Below are 24,135 nucleotides of genomic sequence, written 5' to 3'. Positions count from 1 at the left end.
CAGAAGACTGTCTTCAAATGAGATCCTTACACCTGTAACTTATGTAATATTGTACAAATCTACTTCATTAACATTTTTTAATTAAAAATAAATCTATACTCAGTGAAAATATCCATCAAAAGGGAACACATAATAAAGATATTTTCAGGCAAACAAACAAAAAAATGAGATCCTACCCAGAATTCAATATATAAAAGAAATAAGAGGTGGCATTGTCACAGAGCACCTCGGCTTGCTGTGTACACTTAGATGTCGCTGAGGAACCGTAGGGTGTGATGCACACAGTTTTAGAACCATGTCTTAGAACCTTACTCTTTTCTGCCTCATTTACTTTAAAATTGAGATGTTATCTGCTGAAGCCAGTGCCTTCTGCCTTGGGATGGAGTTTGGAATCTAATAGTAATAGTGAAGTGTCAGAGTAAGCCTGGGTACTCTCCCCGTCAGAGAACTCTGAGCACAGTTGTATAAACACAAAATCTTTGTTTGGGCATGTGTGTTTTCCTCATGACTGCCTTACAGACTCAAATTACCATTTAACTCATTCCTCTGAGTGCCAGCTGAGTGCCGTGCTTTCTGTCCCCATAGCTGTTGCACAGTAGTTAACGTGGTGATAGATTCACTCACTGCTTTCCAGCCGTACCTGTTTGCCATTTTCTTGCTCTCTGTTTTGCACAACTCTACTCCTTAGTGAGTTGTCATTTCCGGATGTTTTCTGGTTTTCAAAGCACTCGTCATCATACTAGGAAAAAATACAGATTGCAAAAATAAGATTTCAGAGCCACAAAACAAATGTTCTTTCAATGAATGATACCCAAAGACTTTTGAGGGACGGGATGGCAAAGATGAGGTGTTTAGATGAGTCTGCTGATTAAAGAAAGAACCAGGGAAGCTTGGCACATAAAGAAACACAGATGATTTTGAAAAATTTTGACAATTTACTGTCTGTAGAAGCCACATAAGGAAGAAGAAAGTTATCTCAATCTAGAAATGTAAATCCTTTTGTGTTCTTTTTTTGGGCCACACGGCTTGTGAGATCTTAGTTCCCTGACCAGGGATTTAACCTGTGCTCCTTGCAACAGCAACATGGAGTCCTAACCACTAGACCACCAGGGAAATCCCTAAATCTTTCCGTTTTCTAATATGATCTTACAGTACATATGGTGGCTGATACCAAAAATAAGTTTTAGTTGAAAATTTGGATCACATATTTCACTTATATTTTTTTCCTTAAAGATATGGATGCTTTAAGTGCAAGACTAACAAATGCCTAAATGTTTTGCATTATTTCACTTCTTTGAGTAAACATGTTCTTGATCAGTTTTCTGCTTCTGATCTTTCTTTCCTCCACATCTGTCTATATTCCTTCTTCGTTACTCTTCCTCCATAATAAAGTGAGTCTCCTGGCCTGCGGAGTCAGTTGCACACTCCTTGGCATGGTTCAGGGCTGCACGATCCAGCTCATTTATCTCACTCCGCTCCCCTTGCAGGAACCATGAAGGAACACCCAGCCAAACAGAACTACGTGACTTTCTCCAAGCCCAGGCTAAGTTCTCCTGCCCTGAGCTTGCCATATTCTCTCTGCTATCCTGCAAAATTATAAAATATTAGCAATTCCTTATATGACAATATTTAAAGATAAAGCATGGTTCAGCCAGTACCGTGATGACCTGAAAAATGCACGTGTTGTACGTGAAGGTCATTGTTTATATCTGAAACATGGATGATTTTGGTTTGTGTTGTTATGATAGATAGGATTGGTGTGGTCCAACTTGAGGAAGACAGAACGGAACAAAGTTGCTGGGTCTAGGCCATGTAACTTTCTAATAAGCAGAGCTGAGATAAGCATGTTGGTTTCCAACCTCCTTTCCAACACATCACACAGACTTTCAAATTATAAAACAAAACAAAATATAGTAAACCATGGGCCAGATCATTTTATTCTTAGATGTTGGATCTATGAGATGTTAAAATGTGTTTTGTTCGGTTGAAAGCCTTCTCTGGTAGTAACGAGCATAAGAAAAAAAATGGCTTCTTTTGTGAGACCAATTTTATTTTTACTTTTTTTGATTTTACTTTAATAAACTGAGTAGGGTTTGCTCTTGGATGGGTATCCTGACCCCCTACCGCTTTTTCCAAATGTGACAAATACCTGGTTCATTTATCTTTTACCTACTTTGGGTGGGTCCAATCTTTCTCCCATCTCAGCCCAACTAGACATTTTATATGGTACTTCATTCCAAGTAAGGCAACAGATAGATAAACAGTGTCGGGTAGGTGTCTATATCTTTTCAGGACATGTTCCCTCCTAGCCCTGTCGGCTGTGACCATGTCTTTGAAAAAGGAACAAGTGTATGAGTTTGATTTTAAATTTAAATCTCTGGCTGGCCCCACAGATCTAGGGAAAAAAAATGCAATTCCAACTTGTATTACATGTTCCATTTACTGAAACACAAGAGTGTATAAATGTGAATAAAGTCTTAACTTCCAGCACACATATGATTTATGCATAAAAGTTTTGTGGCCAAACAGCTTTATTGTGTTACAAGTGCTCATACCTTACTTTAGCCCAGTTCCTTGCACATAGCAGATACTAACGATTGTTTGTTGAATTAGTGAACCAAGGTGACTTTAACGTTGCATTATCTAGTGCAGTGTAGTACCTCTGGATACTTGGTATCAAAATATAGTGGTATGGGGTTTCCCTGGTGGTGCAGTGGTTAAGAATCTGCCTGCCAATGCAGGGGGTATGGGTTCGAGCCCTGGTCCAGGGAAGATCCCACGTGCCATGGAGCAGCTAAGCCCGTGCGCCACAACTACTGAGGCTGCACTCTAGAGCCCGCGAGCCACAACTACTGAAGCCCATGGGCCTGGGGCCCGTCCTCCGCAACAAGAGAAGCCACCGCAATGAGAAGCCCGTGCATGGAAACGAAGAGTAGCCCCCGCTCGCCGCAACTAGAGAAAGCCCGTGTGCAGCAATGAAGACCCAACGCAGCCAAAAATAAATAAGTAAATAAATAAATTAAAAAAAAAAAACCCAAAACAAAATATTGCGGTATGTGGGGGACAATACATATAGTGTGGAAAGATGACAAAGTGTTGCTAATTGCTGAAGCTGACTGATGGGCACTTAGGGACTCCCTTTACTATTCCTACTTTCATGGGTGCTGAAAATTTGCTTAAAAAAAGTTAAAAATAAAACCCAGCAAGAGTTGGTGGAAAAACAGGACACAGGTAACAGAGGGGGCTTGGTCCTTTAGGTCCCTAATTACACATGTGACCCTGGGCAGGTCATATCTTCCTACCCCTCCGTCCACCCATCTAGACAACATACTTTCGACTTGTTCTCATGGTCCCTTCCAGAATCCTGACATTTTCTGGTTCCAAGAGCTTCAGCTTCTTGGTGCTGATTATTCCTGCCACCTGGTGGCAGAATCTGAGACTTCCTTGTGGAACAAGAGGGTGGAGCTGTCCTTTTTAAGGTTAATGAAAGAGGAAGTGGGGGGAGGGTTGGCGTGAGGGTGGGCATAAGCGGCAACAAGAGCACCTCTGGATGTATTTGTAACATTAATGGGATTGTTTTACCCCTGTTAGATTACATGCTTTGGCTTTTTTTTTGATTTATTTATTTTATTTATTTTTACTTTTGGCTGCATTGGGTCTTCGTTGCGGTGCGCGGGTTTCTCATTGCGGTGGCTTCTCTTGTTGCGGAGCACGGGCTCTAGGCGTGCGGGCTTCAGTAGTTGCGGCGCGCGGGCTTCAGTAGTTGTGGCTCAGGGGCTCTAGAGCGTAGGATCAGTAGTTGTGGCACACGGGCTTAGTTGCTCTGTGGCATGCGGGATCTTCCTGGACCAGGGCTCGAACCCATGTCCCTTGCATTGGCAGGCAGGTTCTTAACCACTGTGCCACCAGGGAAGGCCCCATGCTTGGGCTTTTTAGTGTTTTCAGAAGAACAATATCTCCCGGCTGAGGATTTCCAATAGAAACAATTGGGGTGTTTGTGGGTGTTAATTGGTGCCTGAAAAATGACCCTTAAAACACCTATATCTCTGCTTCTTTTAAAACTGGAGTCATGGGAGCTATATAACAGGTGGCCCATGATTACTTCTTAGCTCATTGTTTCTTTCCATCTATTTAGCAATTCAGATTAATAGATAACTTAGTACACCGGACTCCTATAACCATGACTGTATTCTGAGGGCACACCTGTCCACTGACTGGGTAACAACATTGTGGGTGTCGTGTATGAGTATTTCTAAGCAATTTACAGCACACCACTTTTAATTTCTCTACTTAGTGTTAGTGGCTGAGTGTCCTAAGGGTATGATGTTGCACTGGGCTCCCTCTGGAGGCAGATCCTTGAGCCAGGAGTACACGGTGCCTGGGTTTTTTTCCCTACCTGTCTTTTTTTTTTTTTAAATAAATTTATTTATTTATGTGTTTATTTCTGGCTGTGTTGGGTCTTCGTTGCTGGGTGTGGGCTTTCTCTGGTTGCGGCGAGAGGGGGCTACTCTTCTTTGCGGTGCACGGGCTTCTCATTGTGGTGGCTTCTCTTGTCGCGGAACAGGGTCTCTAAGTGCGTGGGTTTCCATAATTGTGGGTCGTGGGCTCTAGACCACAGGCTCAGTTGTTGTGGCGCACGGGCTTAGTTGTTCGGCGGCATGTGGGATCTTCCCAGACCGGGGCTTGAACCCGTGTCCCTTGCACTGGCAGGCGGATTCTTAACCACTGCACCACCAGGGAAGCCCCCTACCTGTTTTTCTGATCTTGCATTTCCATGCTGTTCGAGCAACTATAGATCTACAGTGGCTGTTCCAGGGGGTACAGGTGGACAGAGGCCTTTTTAATTAATTTCTTCCTTTCATTCAGTTTCTAAACCATATAACTTCTAGAACATAGAAGTTCTGAAAACTGAAATCACCCTTCCCCGCCATCTATTTGTGGAGGGGGTCCCCTTCTATAGAATTTTAGCTGAACACATCACCACCCAGAATGAAGGCTATGATTCTAGGCTTCCCTTTTAACTAGGTTCTGGCCAATGAAATGTAAATAGAAGTGGAGCCCTGAGTGGGGCAGCTTGGGGTCGCTTCTTAAGAGATGGCTGGCAGGTCCTCTTTGTCCCTTCTATCTTCTCCTCTGTCCTGCTGCCTGGTGTGTGGATGGTTCCAGCTGGGACATGAACACCCGGGCCCCATCCTGGTGATGTCAAAATGGTGAACCGGGGGGCGGGGGGTTTGAGCCCCTGAAAACCTTGAGCTGTGCTACCACCTCCTGACTTACCTGCAGGAAACAAAATTCTCCCTTATTACTTTTGGTTTTCGCTTTTATGTGCACCTAAACTTACATAATATTTAGTAGGTACAAGACACATCATGAAACCCTTTACAATGTTTTGTATCAGTATTTGATCCCGGACTTCCCTGGTGGCGCAGTGGTTAAGAATCCGCCTGCCAGTGCAGGGGACACAGGTTCGATCCCTGGTCTGGGAAGATCCCACAGGCCGTGGAGCAACTAAGCCTGTGCACCACAACTACTGAGCCTGCCCACCCTAGAGTCCATGCGCTGCAGCTACTGAGTCCACGTGCCACAACTACTGAAGCCCACGTGCTCTAGGGCCTGAGTGCTGCAACTACTGAAGCCCGCGAGCCTAGAGCCCGTGCTCCGCAACAAGAGAAGCCACCGCAATGAGAAGCCCACGCACCACAATGAAGAGTAGCCCCTGCTCGCTGCAACTAGGGAAAGCCCGTGTGCAGCAATGAAGACCCCTCACAGCCAAAAGAAAAAAAACAAAAAGAAAAAAAGAAATCTGATCCTAAGAGTCCTGTGAGGTGGGTACCAGGATCCCTCTTTTTATAGATGAGGAAACTAAGGCAAAGAGAAGATTACTTGACTCAGGTTGCACAACCAGAAGTAGATGAGATGGAATCTGAACTCAGACTGTCCAACTGCAGGCCATATTGTACTCATAGAGTTTGGCCCTTGGGCCAAGACCCTTTGGCCTTGGGAATGTCTAAAGACATAGTAGTGTACCTACAGATTGAATTCCCTTTCAATTAAGAAAGCCTGATTTGGACTCTAGACAAGAGTAGAAATGACAGAGGTGTTGAAGATTCCAGAAAGGCTTGTGGCAACTTTTAAACTCTATTTAGGTTCTGGTGGTCATTTCTCATGCCAGCACAGTGGGCTTCTGACCCTGTAGACTGGTTCTAAGTCAACTGTGCCCTTTAAATAACACGAATGGGCACTCCTGCATTTGTGGGCAGGTCATGTCTCCATGATGAGTTTGACATTCTTTCTTCTTCTAACTGTGCCTGCTCCACTCACTTGGTCTCTCCCTCCCATTGTGGCCCTGATTGAACAATGTGGCTTCCATTTCTCGGCCGCGGTTTCTCTGCTGGGACTCAGCATCACTGTGCCAGGGGGGCCTTTCTTTCCACCTTCCTTATAGAAGCTGCTCTGGCCCCGTGTGTTCTGACTGGGTGACTGACCTTGCTGAGTGGGCACAGCTGGGCTTTGAGACCTGGGACAAGGACAGAAACCTTCACCCAAGTAGACTTTGATCCTAACCTTTGGTTGGACGTGGAGCATATAGGTTTATGAAAGATGGGCATTTCCCAGCTGGCAAAGGGATGTTGACAAGGATCCCAGGAAGTCGCTGTGAAGTTCATTAATTCGTTCTAGGGCTTAGCATTACCTGGCGAGTTCTAGGGGGATAATATACCTTGGGTGGAGGGCTTTATACTGCCAGCATAGATTGGTGATAAAAGTTGTTTATTTCATTTTCTACATATGTATGTGTGTGTGTATCTATTTTCACGTCTTTGTACACCTTTAATGCAAACTTCCTGGAAGTGTCATCCATGCTATGCAGCCCAGGCCCCAGGTGTAGAATGAGGTTTTTAGCCATGCAGTCTAGTTGTGTTTTATCAACAGGTTGCCACAAAGTCCCACAGTAAAACCAGATAGTGGACAAAGTAGACTAAGGGTCACCACTTTTCTTGCCTTGATTTATCTCTGTGTTTCTATACCGTCTCCTGAGAGCTGAAGGACACTTGCCTGATCTACCTCTGTGTTTGTTTCAAAAGTACCTGGTGTTTGGCAGAGGTGCTTTGCAGCTGTCCTGTGAGAGATACATGCTTTGAGAGATATGCAGTGGTCAACCCCCCAGAGCTGGCTCTGACTTGACCACAGGAAGGCGCCTGCACAGATGAAACCTGGAGGTATCAAGAGTTACCTTTGCTCCATTACCGTGCTAAGATCTCTGCCCGAAGCAGGGATTTGTACTCTGCAAGGCATAATTCGTGCCGTGTGCAAAGGAGTGTGGAAGACTGCGCATGCCCCAGCTGCCCTTGGACATCTCCACCCTTTCCTAGAGCCTGATGACCTGTCTGCCTCCTGACCCTTGGAATTCCCTTACTCCCTCCCTCCGGGGAGAAGGTGCCTTTAGAGCATGAGTTCCCCTTCTCCATTCTCTGGCTATAGAATAAAAGCCCATCTGGCTTGCACCAAACTCGGTTTCATTATTGGCAGCATGAGCCCAGGTGGGAAAGAACTCCCTGACTGAGCCAAGGGGGCTTTGGTTTGGCTACCCCAACACAGAGGCCTTGTGTTTAATTCAGTAACAGAAGCAATCAATGTGGTGCATTCTGAGACCAAGGCAGGCCTTAAATGTTGCCATGGATGTCAAAGTCCCAAGGCCAGCAACAAAACTGGGAATGTGAGGTCATTTGGACTTGGGACTGTGTAAATCTGTATTTTACCCCCTGGACTCTAAGCTGAGAAGGCAGATACTTTGTTCTCTGTTCTCTGCTGAATACTATGTGCTCAGCACAGTGCCAGGCATAGAAGTGCTCAATGACTGTTTTTGAATGAATGGAAAAAGGGCTCTCAAACTTAAAATAACAGATAAAACTGTGTCTCTACAAGTGGTACAGGGCTAGCACGGAACTACTTTCTCTATTTCTTTAAGAAGGTTACCTTATGTTTTAATATTCTAAGCCTTAAATGTCTAAGTGAAGGTGTTAGTAATACATCTCCAGTTTCAGTTGCTTTTCTGAGCTTATTCAAGTGATCTAACCTTTCTGTATCCATTTCTCTGAACATGGAATGGAACTAGACTAGGAAAACAGCCTCAAATAATAACTTAAAATTCCCAAATGCGATATAAAGAGATCACAGGCAGTGACTTAACATAAATCTTAGATGACTGCTTCTTGGAATATTGGTAAATTATCTATATGAATTGGTGCTGCATTATGATAAAAATCTTGGGTTCTATGGTCATACCTGGGTTCAAATCCAGCCTTACTTTCTTTTTTGTTTTTGTTTTTTTAAATTTTATTTATTTATTTATTTATTTTTGGCTGTGTTGGGTCTTTGTTTCTGTGCGAGGGCTTTCTCTAGCTGCGGTGAGTGGGGGCCACTCTTCATCGCGGTGCGTGGGCCTCTCACTGTTGCGGCCTCTCTTGTTGCGGAGCACAAGCTCCAGACGCACAGGCTCAGTAGTTGTAGCTCACGGGCCTAGTTGCTCCGTGGCATGTGGGATCTTCCCAGACCAGGGCTCGAACCCATGTCCCCTGCATTGGCAGGCAGATTCTCAGCCACTGCGCCACCAGGGAAGCCCCAGCCTTACTTTCTTGAGGCCTCATACCCTACTACATGGGAACATAGCTTTCTTTACCTACCTAGCAGGGCTGTGTAATCAGTCTGGTGCCACACACAGTAAGTACTCATTGACTTTTAGGTTAATTTTATGGTTTAGTTTGCTACTTGCTTGCTTGCTCTGGGGCATTTAGTCAATTTGTCCTTTTTTTTATTCATGTAATATTTTATTTACCGATCTCTCTGAAACATGCCAAAATTCATACGGCTAATGGAACTTTCCATGTTAAAACGTTGGTTAACACACAAATTCCTAACAAAAAATATTTTAATGTAGGAATCAATATGTGAACATTATATTTAGGTGGTAAAATTCAAGTTATAAATATAAGATAAATATCAAGTAATATCATATTTTTGGTTTAATGGAGAACAGTTGTGACAGTCATGCTTAACACCTTGATTAAGTAATGAGAGAAATGGGTTGGGGTGTCACAGAGGTATGCAAAAATTTAACAGTTCAAATAATCCTTAGCCCTTCTGAGAAAATATAGATGGCAAATATGTGGCATATATTTCTGTAATATGGTTTTTTCAATCCATTAGTGAGCATTCTGTTCATGCATTTAAAGTAATGGCAGATGTTTCTGAGCACTGAAAATTAGATTCAAAGTAAGTCTTTGCTCAACAAGTTAATGATATGATGAATCCCTTATATTTAAAAATAGAGTTTATGGAATCTAAAAAAAAAAAAAGAATGGTTCTGAAGAACCTAGGGGCAGGACAGGAAAAAGATGCAGATGTAGTGGCATGGATATATATACACTACCAAATGTAAAATAGATAGCTAGTGGGAAGCAGCCACATAGCACAGGGAGATCAGCTTGGTGCTTCGTGTCCACCTAGAGGGGTGGGATAGGGAGGGTGGGAGGGAGATGCAAGAGGGAGGAGATATAGGGATAGATGTATATGTATAGCTGATTCACTTCGTTATACAGCAGAAACTAACACACCATTGTAAAGCAATTATACTCCAATAAAGATGTTAAAAAAAAAAACCAGGGACTTCCCTGGTGGCGCAGTGGTTAAGAATCTGCCTGCCAATGCAGGGGACACAGGTTTGAGCCCTGGTCCTCGAAGATCCCACATGCCGTGGACCAACTAAGCCCACGCACCACAACTACTGAGCCTGCGCTCTAGAGCCCGCGAGACACAACTACTGAGCCTGCGTGCCACAGCTACTGAAGCCCACGCGCCTAGAGCCCATGCTCCGCTACAAGAGAAGCAACCGCAATGAGAAGCCCCCACAATGAGAAGCCCTCGCATGGCAACGAAGAATAGCCTCTGCTCGCTGCAACTAGAGAAAGCCTGCATGCAGCAACGAAGACCCAATGCAGCCAAAAATAAATAAATAAATTTATAAAAATAAAAGAAAACAAAACAAAATATATAGTTTAAATTTGTAAAGTTTAAGGTAAAGCATACTTGTTTTCATAGTTATTTTTAGATATAGAGACTACACTACCATATATAATCAGCTATACTGCTGTGCACAGTTAATTCCAGTTACCATATTTTGTATTTGCTGGTCATCAACAGCACAAAATTTACGCTCCAAAAGAAATATATCAATCCGGCAAAACGGTTACATTTAATTTTCTTTTAAAGACAGATTAACTAAATTTAAGGAAGAATTGGCTTTTCTTGATATCTCATTTTCAAATTACTGTTACAAACTTACCAGAGAGTAAGCTTTTATTTTGCCTAACATCAAACAATCTTCAAAAAGTTTCCAAGATAGAGGCATTCCTTGTTCCATTTCCAAAACTAAATAAAGGCTTTCTAACTGAAAGCATTTACATTCCTAGCCCTCTAAAGTAAACATTAAAAAAATGATCTCTTGGCTTCTGAATAGCCCACTTAGTTACATAAAGTGTTTTCTGTCCCAACACTTTCTCAAATTCAAAAGATATTTACTTCCTACAACATGACAGTCTTCATTTCAAAACATTCAGTCCGTTTCCATGGCAACACTGATGGGATTCCTTGGCCACCATAAGTCGCATTAGTTGGCTGTGGAATTTCTCAGTCTTCTTTACATCTTGAGCTTGGTCTGTTCTATACACAAAACAAACTAAATCATCTGTTACTTTAATACCCAAACTCCCATCAGAATGCCTATATTTGAGAACCACACATGCCTTCATAGGGTCTGCGAGGTAGAGTTTCTCCACTGTGTGACTGAATTCCTCCTGTGTCTGGTACTGCGGCATCATGGGCCCGCGGCAGAACAGGAGAGGGAGGCAAAGCTATGGGCCAGAGGTGGCGTGACGCGGCCCACCTACTGTGGCAGGGGCCCAGCCGCTCAAAGATGGTGGTGCCTCTTTGCCACTTTGTCCTCTTGTTGAAAGTTGGCACGTAAAAGTCAACATCTGTTTTGTGAATCTAATCTCTTCAAATTGCAATCATTCCTCCCCCCTCTTAATTATCATCCATCTATCTATCTGTCTATCTATATCTATTTTAAAACTCTACAAATGTCAAATATTTTAAGGCCAGTTCTATCTAAAATTTTCTTTCAAGTTGCATGAGTATTACCTTGGAACGGTTGCATTTTCAAAGGCAGTATTCCAGAAGCCTCTGATCTTTCTGACCCTCTTGGTTCGGGTAACCTCTGGCTCAAGTCTTGGGTTTACGTAATTCTTAATGTGAGGTGATGGGCACTGGCTAGACTGCTTCTCCATGAGATGTGCCTGTTTTTCTTGCCAGCCTGTGTGGGTTCACAGACTGGGTGCCGAGGAAACCACCTGACCAGCCTGGGACTTGTTGTCACACTGCCCTGGAACAATTCTTTGTCACCTCTGAATGCTCTGAACAGAACTTTGAGTTGGCTGCAGGGAGTCAGGGCTACAGAACACTGATGACATTCTCCCCTCGTGATCTTTGTGAGCCAGAGGCAAAAGGAGCCTCTAAGGATAGAGACATAAGGAGAAGTGGAAAGAGTCAGAGTTCTGTACCTGAAGGAGAAAAATTAGAGGAAGGTTTCTATTTATTGGATTTAGAAAAAAATACATTTAAACATGCAAGTATTCATGGAATATGACTTCTGTGAGCTTTCTTGAAGAAACACCTTGAGGAAGAACCAGCCAAAGAAATGATAAATGGAGAAATTTTGGCAAAAGAAGTGATAGCACGTTTTGAATCTTTTTAATGAATCGAAATCCAAAACAACTCCAGGGAGTAAGTTTCCAGAACAAATTATAAACATTACAACCTCTGATAATGTAGAAAAGATTATCAGAGAACCACTTGAAGGAGAAGGAAACAAAAATTTTGATGGTAGGATAAATAAGCCAGTTTCCTCAACTTTTAATTTCTGGGAGTTGGAAGAGATTATAAGTAGCAGTGTTTAAGATAGAAAGGTAAACACTAAAAGATATATAGTCAGTTAAAATTAAGTGATGGAAGAGAAGGAAATAAAATAATGGAAAGTAGAAAATATAGAAATTTTGTGATTACTCACAATCTTAAGTTGGTTATAAAAGGAGCCATTAAAACACAAACAAACAAACAAAATATGTCTTCAGAAGAAACCAAACAAAAATAAACCAAACCAATGAAAAGTTTTTTTAAAAAATCACATCAAATATGATGAGAGAAGCTAAGGGCAAGCAAATCTATTTGATTGAGTCAGATGGAATAACAGAACACAACCATATACTGAAAATGACTCAGAAAGGTAAAACACGCGGTGGTCATCATCTTAATCAATCAAGGCTGAAGAGAGGACAAAAAATTCCATTACCACGTCCAAAAAGAAGCCAGTGGTCGGGGTCCAATCTCACTCTCTGAAGGATGGCTATCTATGTACAAGTGGCATAGATTAATAAGGGAAACTGGGAGAAAAATCTAGAGACACATTTAGAAAGAGGTTGAGAGAACTCTTTCAGTCTATGACAAATCAAGTGGGAAAGTAAGGATAAAGGAAAACCAAAATGACAACAAAAAATAGGAATCTGATTAACAGCTCTTGGACTCCAATAAAAAATATAATATTATGGCCAAGACTTCTAGTTGTCCCCAACATCTATTCTTCCCCATTTCCTTTAGAGATACAGCTCTGAATTTTATCAGAGCCTACGGTTTCCCAGAAAAAAGCATATTTCCTAAACTCCCAGTGGTTATGATGAAGTTCTGCCACTGTGATGGAAGCTATGTGCAACTTCTGGGAACTGTCCCTAAAGCAGGGCAGTTGGTGGAGCTGATGCACCCGTTTCAGAGTGTTTTAAAATACATAAAATTAAATATATAGGATTAAAAGGAAGCCAATTATATTGAAATACAGTTATTAAAATATTAAAATTAATTTGTGATAGAATAACATATATGCATCTTTATTAACACTTTAAAAAACAAGGAAAAAAAACCCCAGCAAGGTCCAGTGACAAGTTCCAATAACCACTTTAATTTCAATGCCATGGATGTAAATTATGCAATAGATATGAATTCTTTTTTCTACTTGTACTTAGTAGCTCAATGTAGTGAGGGTCCTTTAGCATCTGTCACATACATTTCAAACATGGAGTTCAATCTCCTCTTGGTCTGTGGAGTAGAATGTGCCCCTTTCTCCTCAGGCTCATGGGAAAGGTTTCCCTGCCCACTCCCCACCTGATGTATCTCTTATTTATGAAGCCACCATGAATGGATACAACTGAGAGAATATGGACTTTTTTTTTTTTTTTTTTTTCATCCTAAAGTGTCAGAGATAAGGCCACGCAAGAGAATAAAATAATTAAAGGCCAAAGAGGTAAACCCAGCTAGGAGTGCAATGGGAAGACATAAGTGGGCCAATGATGTTCATGGGTTTTTTTTTTTTTTTTTTCTTATTTGTCATTGGAGGTCCTGGTTTTACTTCTGGTTCTGTCCATATTATCATCCAGTAAATCTACTAGTCAGATAAGTCAAAAAATGCCCAAGAATAAAGGACTTAGCATCTGGTTCATATAGATTCTTGAAATAAAGAGAAAATGAGTGATGGTTAAGCTTCCTGCTTAATTGTCCGAGGCTGATGTCATACGATTTTTCTAAAAGAGGTTGTATTTTTCTATCAGAAATGATCAGAGTCCTGGGTTATATTTAAAAGATGAAATGCAGATTAGCTTCCAATGTAATTCTGGTGCCAGACCAAACAAGCTCAGGTAGGCTGGAGATTGGTTGCTGCATGCAATGTCCACTTGTTTGGGCCATTCCACTAATGCGGCAAGATAGAGGTGCCATGAAGGCCAACCCTCAGCCCCACTCCTGATTCTGGTAGTCTGGAAGCAGGAACCTGGTAAAAACCATTAACGTGACCTCATTTTTATATACTCTGATCACTGGCCAAATTTGGGACAAATTGAGTACCAAAAAGTAAAAAAAATGTGAATAACTGCAACTTATGTCAAAAAATACGACAGAATGATGGATGGATAGAGGGCAGCATAGATGAAGAAATATGTGATAAAGGATAGTAAAATGTAACTTGTAGAATGTGGGTGATGTTCACTATGAAATTCTTTCAACTTTTCTGTATGTTTGAAAAATTTCATAAAAAGTGTTGGAAGAAACAAATAATGTTGGTAATTGATTATAAAACATTGAATAAAAGGGAACGTTAGTCTACAACGATACTCAAAAAAGAGAGAAAGACAAAAAAAGGGAAGTTCATTCTTTTCAAAACAACGTGGGGTAAGGAATACTGAAGAAATGAAAGTTACCATTTTGCAACACCCGAAGTAATAATTGATCCAGGAAAGGGTCATCAATGGATACAAAAACCATGCGGTGAAATGTGCTGGAGAACTGCATATTCACACAGCCTGAAGAATCACTGCTCAGATCACTTACTAATTAGAAAGAGAGAAATGTAACTTTATAATGGGATGGTCGACCTGTCACCACACTAACCAAGTCATCACCAATAGTGGAGTTAAATTTCTCCAAAAACACATATGTATATGTTTTCCTTTTTTCACATTTGGTTTCCAGATCCTGGAACTAGCGAAAAGTCGTATAAATGTAGAATTGTACACTCCGAGACATCACTGCCCTTCTCCTGCTGGGGTGTCTTTCACTCTTATCTTAGTTTTTCATATTTGTACTTGATAATGTGTGGTTATTTCAGCCTGGTTCCAATTTCCTGTTATTGTTTCTTTTGCTTTTCTTTGACTTAGGCTGTTGTTTGAATACTTGAAGACCCTCCCACAAGAACTTCTACTATACATTTGAGAGGGAGAGGTCTCAAGACACGCATGGAGAAACTAATCCTAACAGCAATAATATGACAACATCTGGACTTCTTACTCTGGGCCAGGCACGGTGCTCTGTGCTTTCCCATGCACTACCTTACTCAACTCTCTTTTCCCTTGATTTTCTAATAGTTGCATCTTTATCAATTCTTTAATATGTGAAGCCAAGAATTCTTCTCCCATTAAAAACCAGTTTTCTGGGCTTCCCTGGTGGTGCAGTGGTTGAGAATCCGCCTGCCAGTGCAGGGGATATGGGTTCGATCCCTGGTCCGGGAAGATCCTGCATGCCGCGGAGCAGCTAAGCCCGTGTGCCACAACTACAGAGCCTGTGCTCTAGAGCCTGCGAGCCACAACCACTGAGCCCACATGCCACAACTACTGAAGCCTGCGCATCTAAAGCCCATGCTCTGCAACAAGAGAAGCCACCGCAATGAGAAGCCGGTGAACTGCAATGAAGAGTAGCACCTGTTCACTGCAACCAAAGAAAAGCCTGCACGCAGCAACAAAGACCCAACACAGCCAGAAACAATAAATAAATAAAATTTAAAAAACCAAAAAAAAACAAAAAAACCCCACCAGTTTTCTATCTGTACTTACTGGTTGCTACTGTCTGAATGTTTGTGTCCCCTCAAAATTCATTATGTTGGGGCTTCCCTGGTGGCGCAGTGGTTGAGAGTCCGCCTGCCGATGCAAGGGACACGGGTTCGTGCCCCGGTCCGGGAAGATCCCACATGCCACGGAGCGGCTGGGCCTGTGAGCCATGGCCGCTGAGCCTGCGCGTCCGGAGCCTGTGCTCCACAGCAGGAGGGGCCCCGGCAGTGAGAGGCCTGTGTGCCGCAAAAAAAAGAAAAACAAAAAGAAAAAAAAATTCAGATGGTGAGGTGACTGTAGATTGTGTTTTGTTTATAAAAATACTTTCACCATAGGCCACAAGGCTGGTGGTGGTCTTCTTTCTGTAGGCCTCCTGACTGTCAGCCATAGATCGAAAGATTAAGAAATTTACGCTATCTAATATTTATAATATACAAAATCTATGAAGGATGTAATAACACTTGTCTGTGAAGCAATTTAGTCAGATTAGTCACTGAAAGATTTATTTCTAATATTTAAATTTATTTCTTAATTTTATTTCTAAAATTAAGAGCAGAAAACATGGCTTCAGCTTTTATTAAAGTCTATTATTGGAGTACTACAGAATAAGAAGGAAGAAAAGGGAAATAGGGAAGGTGGTGTCAAGAGACATCAGATATCATTAATGACACCTTCATCTTGTAACTTCATCTTGTATTATCTTGAATAGCCCCTAAGCTATTCAAAATCCTGCTTTGCGTTTGCAACCATTGGTTTATACAGTGGGTATTACAACTTGGGACCTTCCTGTAAGTTCAGTGAAATCGACTCCAAGTCTACTTTTGATTCCTGCTTCAGCCACTCTCCAGCCCTCTTTATGTAAAGGAGTGTTTTAGGGAATCCCCTGGTGGTCCAGGACTCTGAGCTTCCACTACAGGGGGCCCAGGTTCGATCCCTGGTCCGGGAACTAAGATCCCTCAGGCCACGAGGTGCGGGAGTGGGGAAGAAAGGTGTGTTTTATGCCAAAGCCTGAATCACCTGCAGGATAAAGCCTGGGTCAGTAGTGCCTACCTGATTCTTATGTTATTGTGGGGAGTTACAGTCATTTATTTCTAAGTATTATCCTTACTTAGAACTGGAGTATTTTGTACCACTCAGTTGCACACCGTTATGTCATAGGCATTTGAATTTGCTCACAGTTGGAAAAAATTTGCTTTTTGGTCATTTCTAGTCACCTTGGCCATCAAGCACTTCTTTCCAGGGAGTGCTAATTAAGTAATTAAGTGCTAGAAACACATGAAATAAACTTAACAGTGTATAAAAATTTTAAAGGAAATTCATTTGATTAAATAGAACATGAATCAAAATGAACCAGAATATCTGTAAATAACTTTCTACAGTGCTTTGAAGAGAGACAGGTGTTGAGGGCCGAGCTCTCCAGTGTGATGGAGCCCTCAGGGACATGAGGTTTTACGTTCAGTTGACATGGTAACAATTCAGATCTGCATGTTGGCATCTCTCACAGTTTTTCTATCAGTGGATTCCAGTATTTGCTATGAGAAGAGACAGACTTCACACCTGGAGTTGAAAATTTGGTTTGGCCTGCACCAAAATAGCCTCCCCACGTAAATGGTTTAAATAATAGTTGCTGATACTTGAGCACTTGCTAGGTACTAGTGCTTTACATTAATCTCCCAAAAGTCTTATGATGCAGGGTATTAGTACCTATTTTGGAATGAAGAAATAGGCATAGAAGTTAGGTCACTTGCCTAAATGGCGGACCTGGCAGCCTGGCTCTGAAGCCTAAACCCAAGGGGTTTTGCCCTCCTCATAATGACTTAGTATGTAGCTTTCAGTCTCAGTGTCTGTGCCCTGCTGTCACCCTCACTTTCCCACCCACCCACCAACCGTCTGGCTTTTTTCAGGAGCTCACCCCTTTCCTCCCTCTCCCACTTCCTCCTTAACAAGAGTCCCCTTGCCATCTGCAGCCGAGGTCAGAACCACATACGCTATGGTCAGTGCTTGGAGCACAGCAGACTACTTCTTACTCCCACGTGTGCTTTTCTAAATTCTTCCTTTCCCACTTCTTTCTTCCCTCTTCCCTGACCTCAAGACCTCATGCTCTGCAGGGGAACAAGGAAGCGGCTGTGTGGGTCAACAGAAAGCCTCACATTTGCTGGCTCCTAGAAATATCTTCTCTTGACTTTATGCCCTGCCTTGCTGTGGCTCCAACATACCCTGTGCCTAAACCTTTGCTCCCCAGATGCTTCATCTGCCTGGGTCTGACCCGTCCTCAATTAAGTAATTAAGCAATTACTTTGTTTCAAACCTCCCTGGCTGCACAAGTCAGACCAGTGCTCTCTAACCAACTTCCTCCTTGTAAGTGTTCCCAAACCGAAGGACTTGAGTGGATGAGAAACTCAGAATGCAGTAATGAGAATTAGAAAAAGAAACATTCTTGGGGCTTCCCTGGTGGTGCAGTGGTTAAGACTCTGCGCTCCCAATGCAGGGGGCCCGGGTTTGATCCCTGGTCTGGGAATTAGATCCCGCATGCATGCTGCAACTAAGATTTCGCATGCCACTACTAAGGAGCTTGCGAGCAGCAACTAAGGAGCTGGTGTGCTGCAACTAAGGAGCCCTTGAGCCGCAACTAAGGAGCCTGCCTGCCGCAACTAAGACCTGATGCAACCAAATAAATAAATACTTTAAAAAATTATTTAAAAGCTAGCAAACTTATAAAGTGATGTGACTGACAGGGTAAAATGATTGGTACATCCAAAGCTGAGCAGGTCAGCAAAATAAGGCAACTGGGTGGCCCAGAAGGGGAGCTGTTATGCCTGTCTTGGCCCCTTTTGGACTGTGACACTTTTTCATGGTGTAGAGAGCCTTGTCTCATATTTATGGATAAATAATGAGGCAAAATGGGGTTGTCACTCTCCCAAAGTCCAATTCCAAGATAACTGCCGTTATTTGACCTGTCTTGCAGTTCCTCAGAAAATCCCACTCACAAGGCGTGTCTTTATTTATCTGAGTTAGAGTTCACCCAATGCTATTTTCCTGGGGGCAATGGTTTAAGGTAGGCGGCTGCCTGAGGTGGTGATAACAGTTGGAGAAAACAAGATAAACAAAAACTTAAAGGAAAAGCTGGGGAATGAGATATCCATAAGGGACTTTGAAACGCTCTGATATTCCTGGGAAATTAGAAGCCCAGGGACGTGCCCGGAGTCATGTTCATGCTTGAGAAAGACCTGAGAAAAATCAAAGTTCTCATCTCTGGCTGATGTTGAAACTCAACAGAAGCAGGGAGTAAAGTAAACATAGAACTGTAGCCAGCTTGCCTGAGCACTGAAGGCAATCTCCCCAGCAGGCACACAGAGCCCTCAGCAAAGCCTGGGAGATTTATTGGTTCCAGCCACTTAGGAATTTATATCAGATCCTTAACTAATCATTAAACTAACTGAGCAGAGACTTTAGTGGCCACACATGACAATAAATGCAGACTACATAAAATTATTTCAGTTAATTCGCTAAAGAAACAAATAGTGACAATAATGACAACAGCAACAAACAGCAACAACAATAAAGCCTGGAGAAACGGGGATGTATCTGTTTTCCAGAATTGCCACATTATTTTTTGTTTTTTTATTAAAGTATAGTTGATTTACAATGTTTTTTTGTTTCAGGTGTACAGCAAAGTGATTCAGTTCTATACATATATTCTTTTTCAGATTATTTTGTTATACGTAATTAAAATATATTGAATATAATTCCCCATGCTATACAGTAGGTCCTTATCGTTTATCTATTTTATATATAGTAGTCTGTATCTGTTAATCCCAAACTCCTAATTTATCCCTCCCTCCCCACCCTTTTCCCCTTTGGTAACCATCTTTATTGGAGTATAATTGCTTTACAATGGTGTGTTTGTTAGTTTCTGCTTTATAACAAAGTGAATCAGTTATACATATACGTATGTTCCCATATCTCCTCCCTCTTGCGTCTCCCTCCCTCCCACCCTCCCTATCCCACCCCTCTAGGTGGACACAAATCACTGAGCTGATCTCCCTGTGCTATGCGGCTGCTTCCCACTAGCTATCTATTTTACATTTGGTCATGTATATATGTCCATGCCACTCTCTCACCTTGTCCCAGCTTACCTTTCCTCCTCCCTGTGTCCTCAAGTCCATTCTCTACGTCTGCCTTTTTATTCCTGTCCTGCCCCTAGTTTCTTCATAATCTTTTTTTTTTTTGGATTCCATATATATGTGTTAGCATATGGTATTTGTTTTTCTCTTTCTGACTTACTTCACTCTGTATGACAGACTCTAGGTCCATCCACCTCACTATAAATAACTCAATTTCATTTCTTCATTAGTTTGTTTTTTATGTCTGAGTCTATTTCTGTTTTGTAAATAAGTTCATTTGTATTGTTTGTTTTAGATTCCACATATAAGTGATATCATATATTTGTCTTTGTCTGATTTACTTCACTTAGGATGATAATCTCTAGGTCCATCTATGTTGGCTACAAATGGCATTATTTCCTTCTTTGTTATGGCTGAGTAATATTCCATTGTATATATGTACCACATCTTTTTTTACCATTCATCTGTTGATGGACATTTAGACTGCTTCCCTGTCTTGCTATTGTAAATAGTGCTGCTATGAACATAGAGGTACATGTATCTTTTTGAATTATACTTATGTCCAGATATACGGCCAGGAGTGGGATTGCAGGATCATATGGCAACTCTATGGTCATGTATTTTCTGTGTCTTAATTTGCTTGTGGGGAAAAAAAAGCATCTAGATAGCTCTTGCCAAGGTTGTCCTGAGCTACGTGAAAACATACTCAGTTATCTGAGTGTGATTCATGCTTATCTCCCTGATTGATGTGTTGAAGAAACAGCACTCTTCCAACCTCAGAACTTATATATTCAAAGAATCTGGGTTCAAAGTCTATGCCAACATTCCAGCACTTATATGATGTCCCAAATTTTGAGCTCCATTTAACAATCTCTCCAAACCTGACTGGCTCACCAGGTGAATCATGGAGTGAGCTGGCCTTCTTCCGTGTATGTGTAGAGTCGAGGCACAATTCCAGTCTAGGGCTGTCTCAGGACGTTCATAAGTGTGTCCTACCCAACTGATGTCAGAGCAAGGATGGGCCCTGTGCCTCTAACGGCCACTCACGGCAAGATCAATGTTTACTCATGGGCAGGAGGACACTTGTGCTGGGATTCTAAGGGACACACTTTAGGAAAGAGGTTCGTTCAAAAACTTGCCTGGGGGTTTCCCTGGTGGTGCAGTGGTTGAGAGTCCGCCTGCCGATGCAGGGGACACGGGTTCGTGTCCCAGTCCGGGAAGATCCCACATGCCGCGGAGTGGCTTGGCCTGTGAGCCATGGCTGCTGAGCCTGCACATCCGGAGCCTGTGCTCCGCAACGGGAGAGGCCGCAACAGTGAGAGGCCCGTGTAGCGCAAAAAAAAAAAAAAAAAACTTGTCTGGATTTTCACCCTTAGAAGTTCTGAGTTTTATCCCACCTCTCCTGCTGTCAATTTTCATCTCTTCCTTTTTCTCGGGATCCTTTCCCCTTCTTTGAGTTTGAAAAAAATCTTTCAGTTGCCCTATTCTAAAAAGACTTACCCCAAAGATAGACTCTTGGAATTTGTGGTATTTGTCAGGTAAAGAAAATATTTTTCTTTTTAAAGTGATGGTGAAATAATTGAATGTCCATGTAGAAACACAGAAAACTTGACTCTCGTCTTACACTGTACATAAAAATCAGTTTCAGAGGGACTGGAGGCCTCAATGTAGAAAGCAAGAACAAGTTTATAGAAAATATGAGAGGGTATCTTCATGATCTTACAGGGTAGAAAGTGATTTCTTAAACAGGATATATAAAACAAACACCTGATAAATGGGGCCGCAATATAATTAACTTTCGTTTATCAAAATGTTAAAGAGTGAAAGACAGCTTCAGTGATAGAAGACTTTCATTTTGAAAGAGAACTCTTTCGAATCAATAGGTAAAAGACAAAATCCAGTAGAGAAAATAGACAAGAGACTTGAGCAAGTATTTCATAAAGTAGGAATCTAATGGCCAATAACACAGGAAAATTAAAATCAAACCTTCCTAATATATGATTATGCACCTACCAGAATCACTGAAATTAACAAACCCGATAAATGTTGTTGAGGCTATGGAGTAATAGAAACTCACACTCTGTGGATGGGAGTATAAACTGGTAAAACCACTTAGGAAACCAGTCTGGAATTATTGTCAAAGTTGAAAGTGTATATGTATTCCCAATGACCTAGTAATTCCACTCCTAAGTATAACCCCAAAATAAAAGTGTTATTCACCAGGAGACACGTACAAGAATATTCATAGCTGCCTTTGTTATTTTGAAGTTCCCCAAAGCTCCAAACTTAACGAGGCAAAGTCCACTGACAGTAAAATAGATAACGAGGCAAAGTCCACTGACAGTAAAATAGATAAGGAGGCAAAGTCCACTGACAGTAAAATAGATAAATTGTGTGGTATTGACAGAGAATACTGTGTATCAAGGAAATTGGATGAACTCTGGTTACACACAGTACTATGGCTGAATCTTAGAAATATAAAACTGAGCAAAAGAAGCCAGATACAAAATGATTCATCTTACCTAATTCCATATAAATGTTCTAAAAGAAGCAAATAATTTTTCTTGAAATTTTCTACTTATATAAAGTTCAAAAACAGGCAAAGGCAGTGTTTAAGGATTCATAATTAGAAGTTAAGGCATAAGGCAAAACGGTGAAGTAATTACCACAAAGTTGGGAACCTCGTTATGCCTGAGGGAGGGGGGCAGTTGAACAGAATGTGCAGGGCAGGGGTGTCTGAGCTGAGGGATGGCAATGTCCTATTTCTTGACCTGGGTGGCACTTTATAATATGTTGTCTATTTGGTTTTATGTGTTTTTCTGCATGTGATAATTTACAATGATAAGAAAAACCCTGCCTACAATTTCCATCTTGCCTCTCCCGAGCCTGTCTCTCCTCTCCTCTCTGCCAGAGGAATGTCCTTTCTGTCCTCGTTTTCTCCAGTCTCTTAACTCCCACTTATAACACAGACTGTCCCGGCCCTCAGCCCCAGTCACCAGTAATATCCTAATTAGCAAATCAGATGAACGTGTCTCCTCCATACCGTGGAGGTGTCTTTGCTGCTCACCTTGTGGTTCTCTTTCCCCTCTGCTTCCGCAGACCTTCCCTCCTCTGGTTCCGTCCTCTCTCTCCCTCGGGCTTCTCTGTTTCATCCTCTGACTTCTCTGACTTTGCTGCTCCTGAAACACTGGTGCTTCCCAGGTTTCCCTCCCCGCGGTCTCGTCCACACCCTGGCCACCTCTGTGCTAACAGCCCCCAAACGTATAATGTCCCCTTCCAGGCTCCAGGTGCAGGTGTGCCTAAAGCTTCCTGCTCCATTTATATCTGTATCTGGATGTTCGGCATCATCTTAATTTCAACCAGCAGCCTCAAAATGAAGTCATTCTTTACCTTGCTCCAACCCGATTCCTAGATTTCCTATCTACGTAAAGGGAATCACTTCCAAGTGGATATCTCAAGCTAGAAATGTGGACTTTAACCTGTCCTGGCACCAAGAGCTACTGTTACTATGTTCACGCTGTGCTAGGCACTTGCTACGGTCTGAATGTTTGTGTCCACACACCACGCCCCCCGCCAAATTCCTGTTTTGAAAATGTCATGCCCAGCATGGTGTATTAGGAGGTGGGGCCTTTGGGAGGTGATTAGGTCATGAGGGAAGGGCCTTCATGAATGGGTTTAGTGCCTTTATAAAAAAGACCCCAGAGGGACTTCTCTGGTGGTCCTAGGGAAGTGGTTAGGACTCCATGGTTAGTCCCAGTGGTTAGGACTCCATGCTTTCACTGCTGAGGGCACGGGTTTAATTCCTGGTCGGGGAACTAAGATCCAAAGCTGTGCAGTGCGGCCAAACAAACAGACAAAAGCCCAGAGAGCTCCCTTGCATTTTTGGCCATGTGAGGATGGGGCCCTCACCAGACACAGAATTTGCTGATGCCGTGATCCTGGACCTCCCAGCCTCCAGAACTGTGAAAAATATGTTTCTGTCTATAAGCCACCCAGTCCGAGATATTTTGTTACAGCAGCCTGAGTGAACTAAGACAGCATTTTTAAAAACATATATTACATGTATTTTTTGCATATATTACAGAGGAGGACGTGGAAATATTCGCAGGCAGAGCAGCTCTGACTCCTCACCCAGACTTCTGCCCAATTCCACGCAGCGGCCTCTTAGGAGCACAAGTACTTTCCCCCTGCGTCAGTTTCCACCGCCTCTAACCTACTTCTGATTGTCACACTAACCTCCTAACTGGTGTCCCAACCACACACAAATCTCTTTCCATTTTTTGTCCATCTTTAACAGGGCTAGTAGAGTCCTTTAATGATTTGATAGTGTAGTGTTTTTTTTTTTTCTTTTTTGGCTGCTCTGCGTGGCTTGCGGGATCTTAGTTCCCCCACCAGGGATTGAACCTGGGCCCTCAGCAGTGAAAAGTGTGGAGTCCCAACCACTGGACCTCCAGGGAATTCCCAAGAGTGTAGATGTTGATTGCTTTCTTCTCAAATGCCTAGGCCACGTGATCTGACACCAGCCTGCCCCCTTT

The 24,135-nt window shown here is 42.3% G+C and overlaps 1 protein-coding gene across 1 annotated transcript in view; it reads right to left on the bottom strand.

Annotated features, from left to right (window-relative positions):
• SLC28A3 (solute carrier family 28 member 3) overlaps positions 1–24,135 on the bottom strand; it is a 56,610-nt gene that overhangs the window by 29,322 nt on the left and 3,153 nt on the right. The window contains exon 2 of the mRNA XM_007467449.1: positions 641–739. Coding sequence (XP_007467511.1) covers positions 641–739 — 99 coding nt within the window. The remainder of the gene's footprint in view (positions 1–640; positions 740–24,135) is intronic.

This window comes from Lipotes vexillifer, unplaced genomic scaffold (genome assembly GCF_000442215.2).
Source record: "Lipotes vexillifer unplaced genomic scaffold, Lipotes_vexillifer_v1.1 scaffold917, whole genome shotgun sequence".
In the NCBI taxonomy this organism is placed as follows: Eukaryota; Metazoa; Chordata; class Mammalia; order Artiodactyla; family Lipotidae; genus Lipotes; species Lipotes vexillifer.
This window is presented reverse-complemented; position numbering and strand designations above follow the sequence as displayed.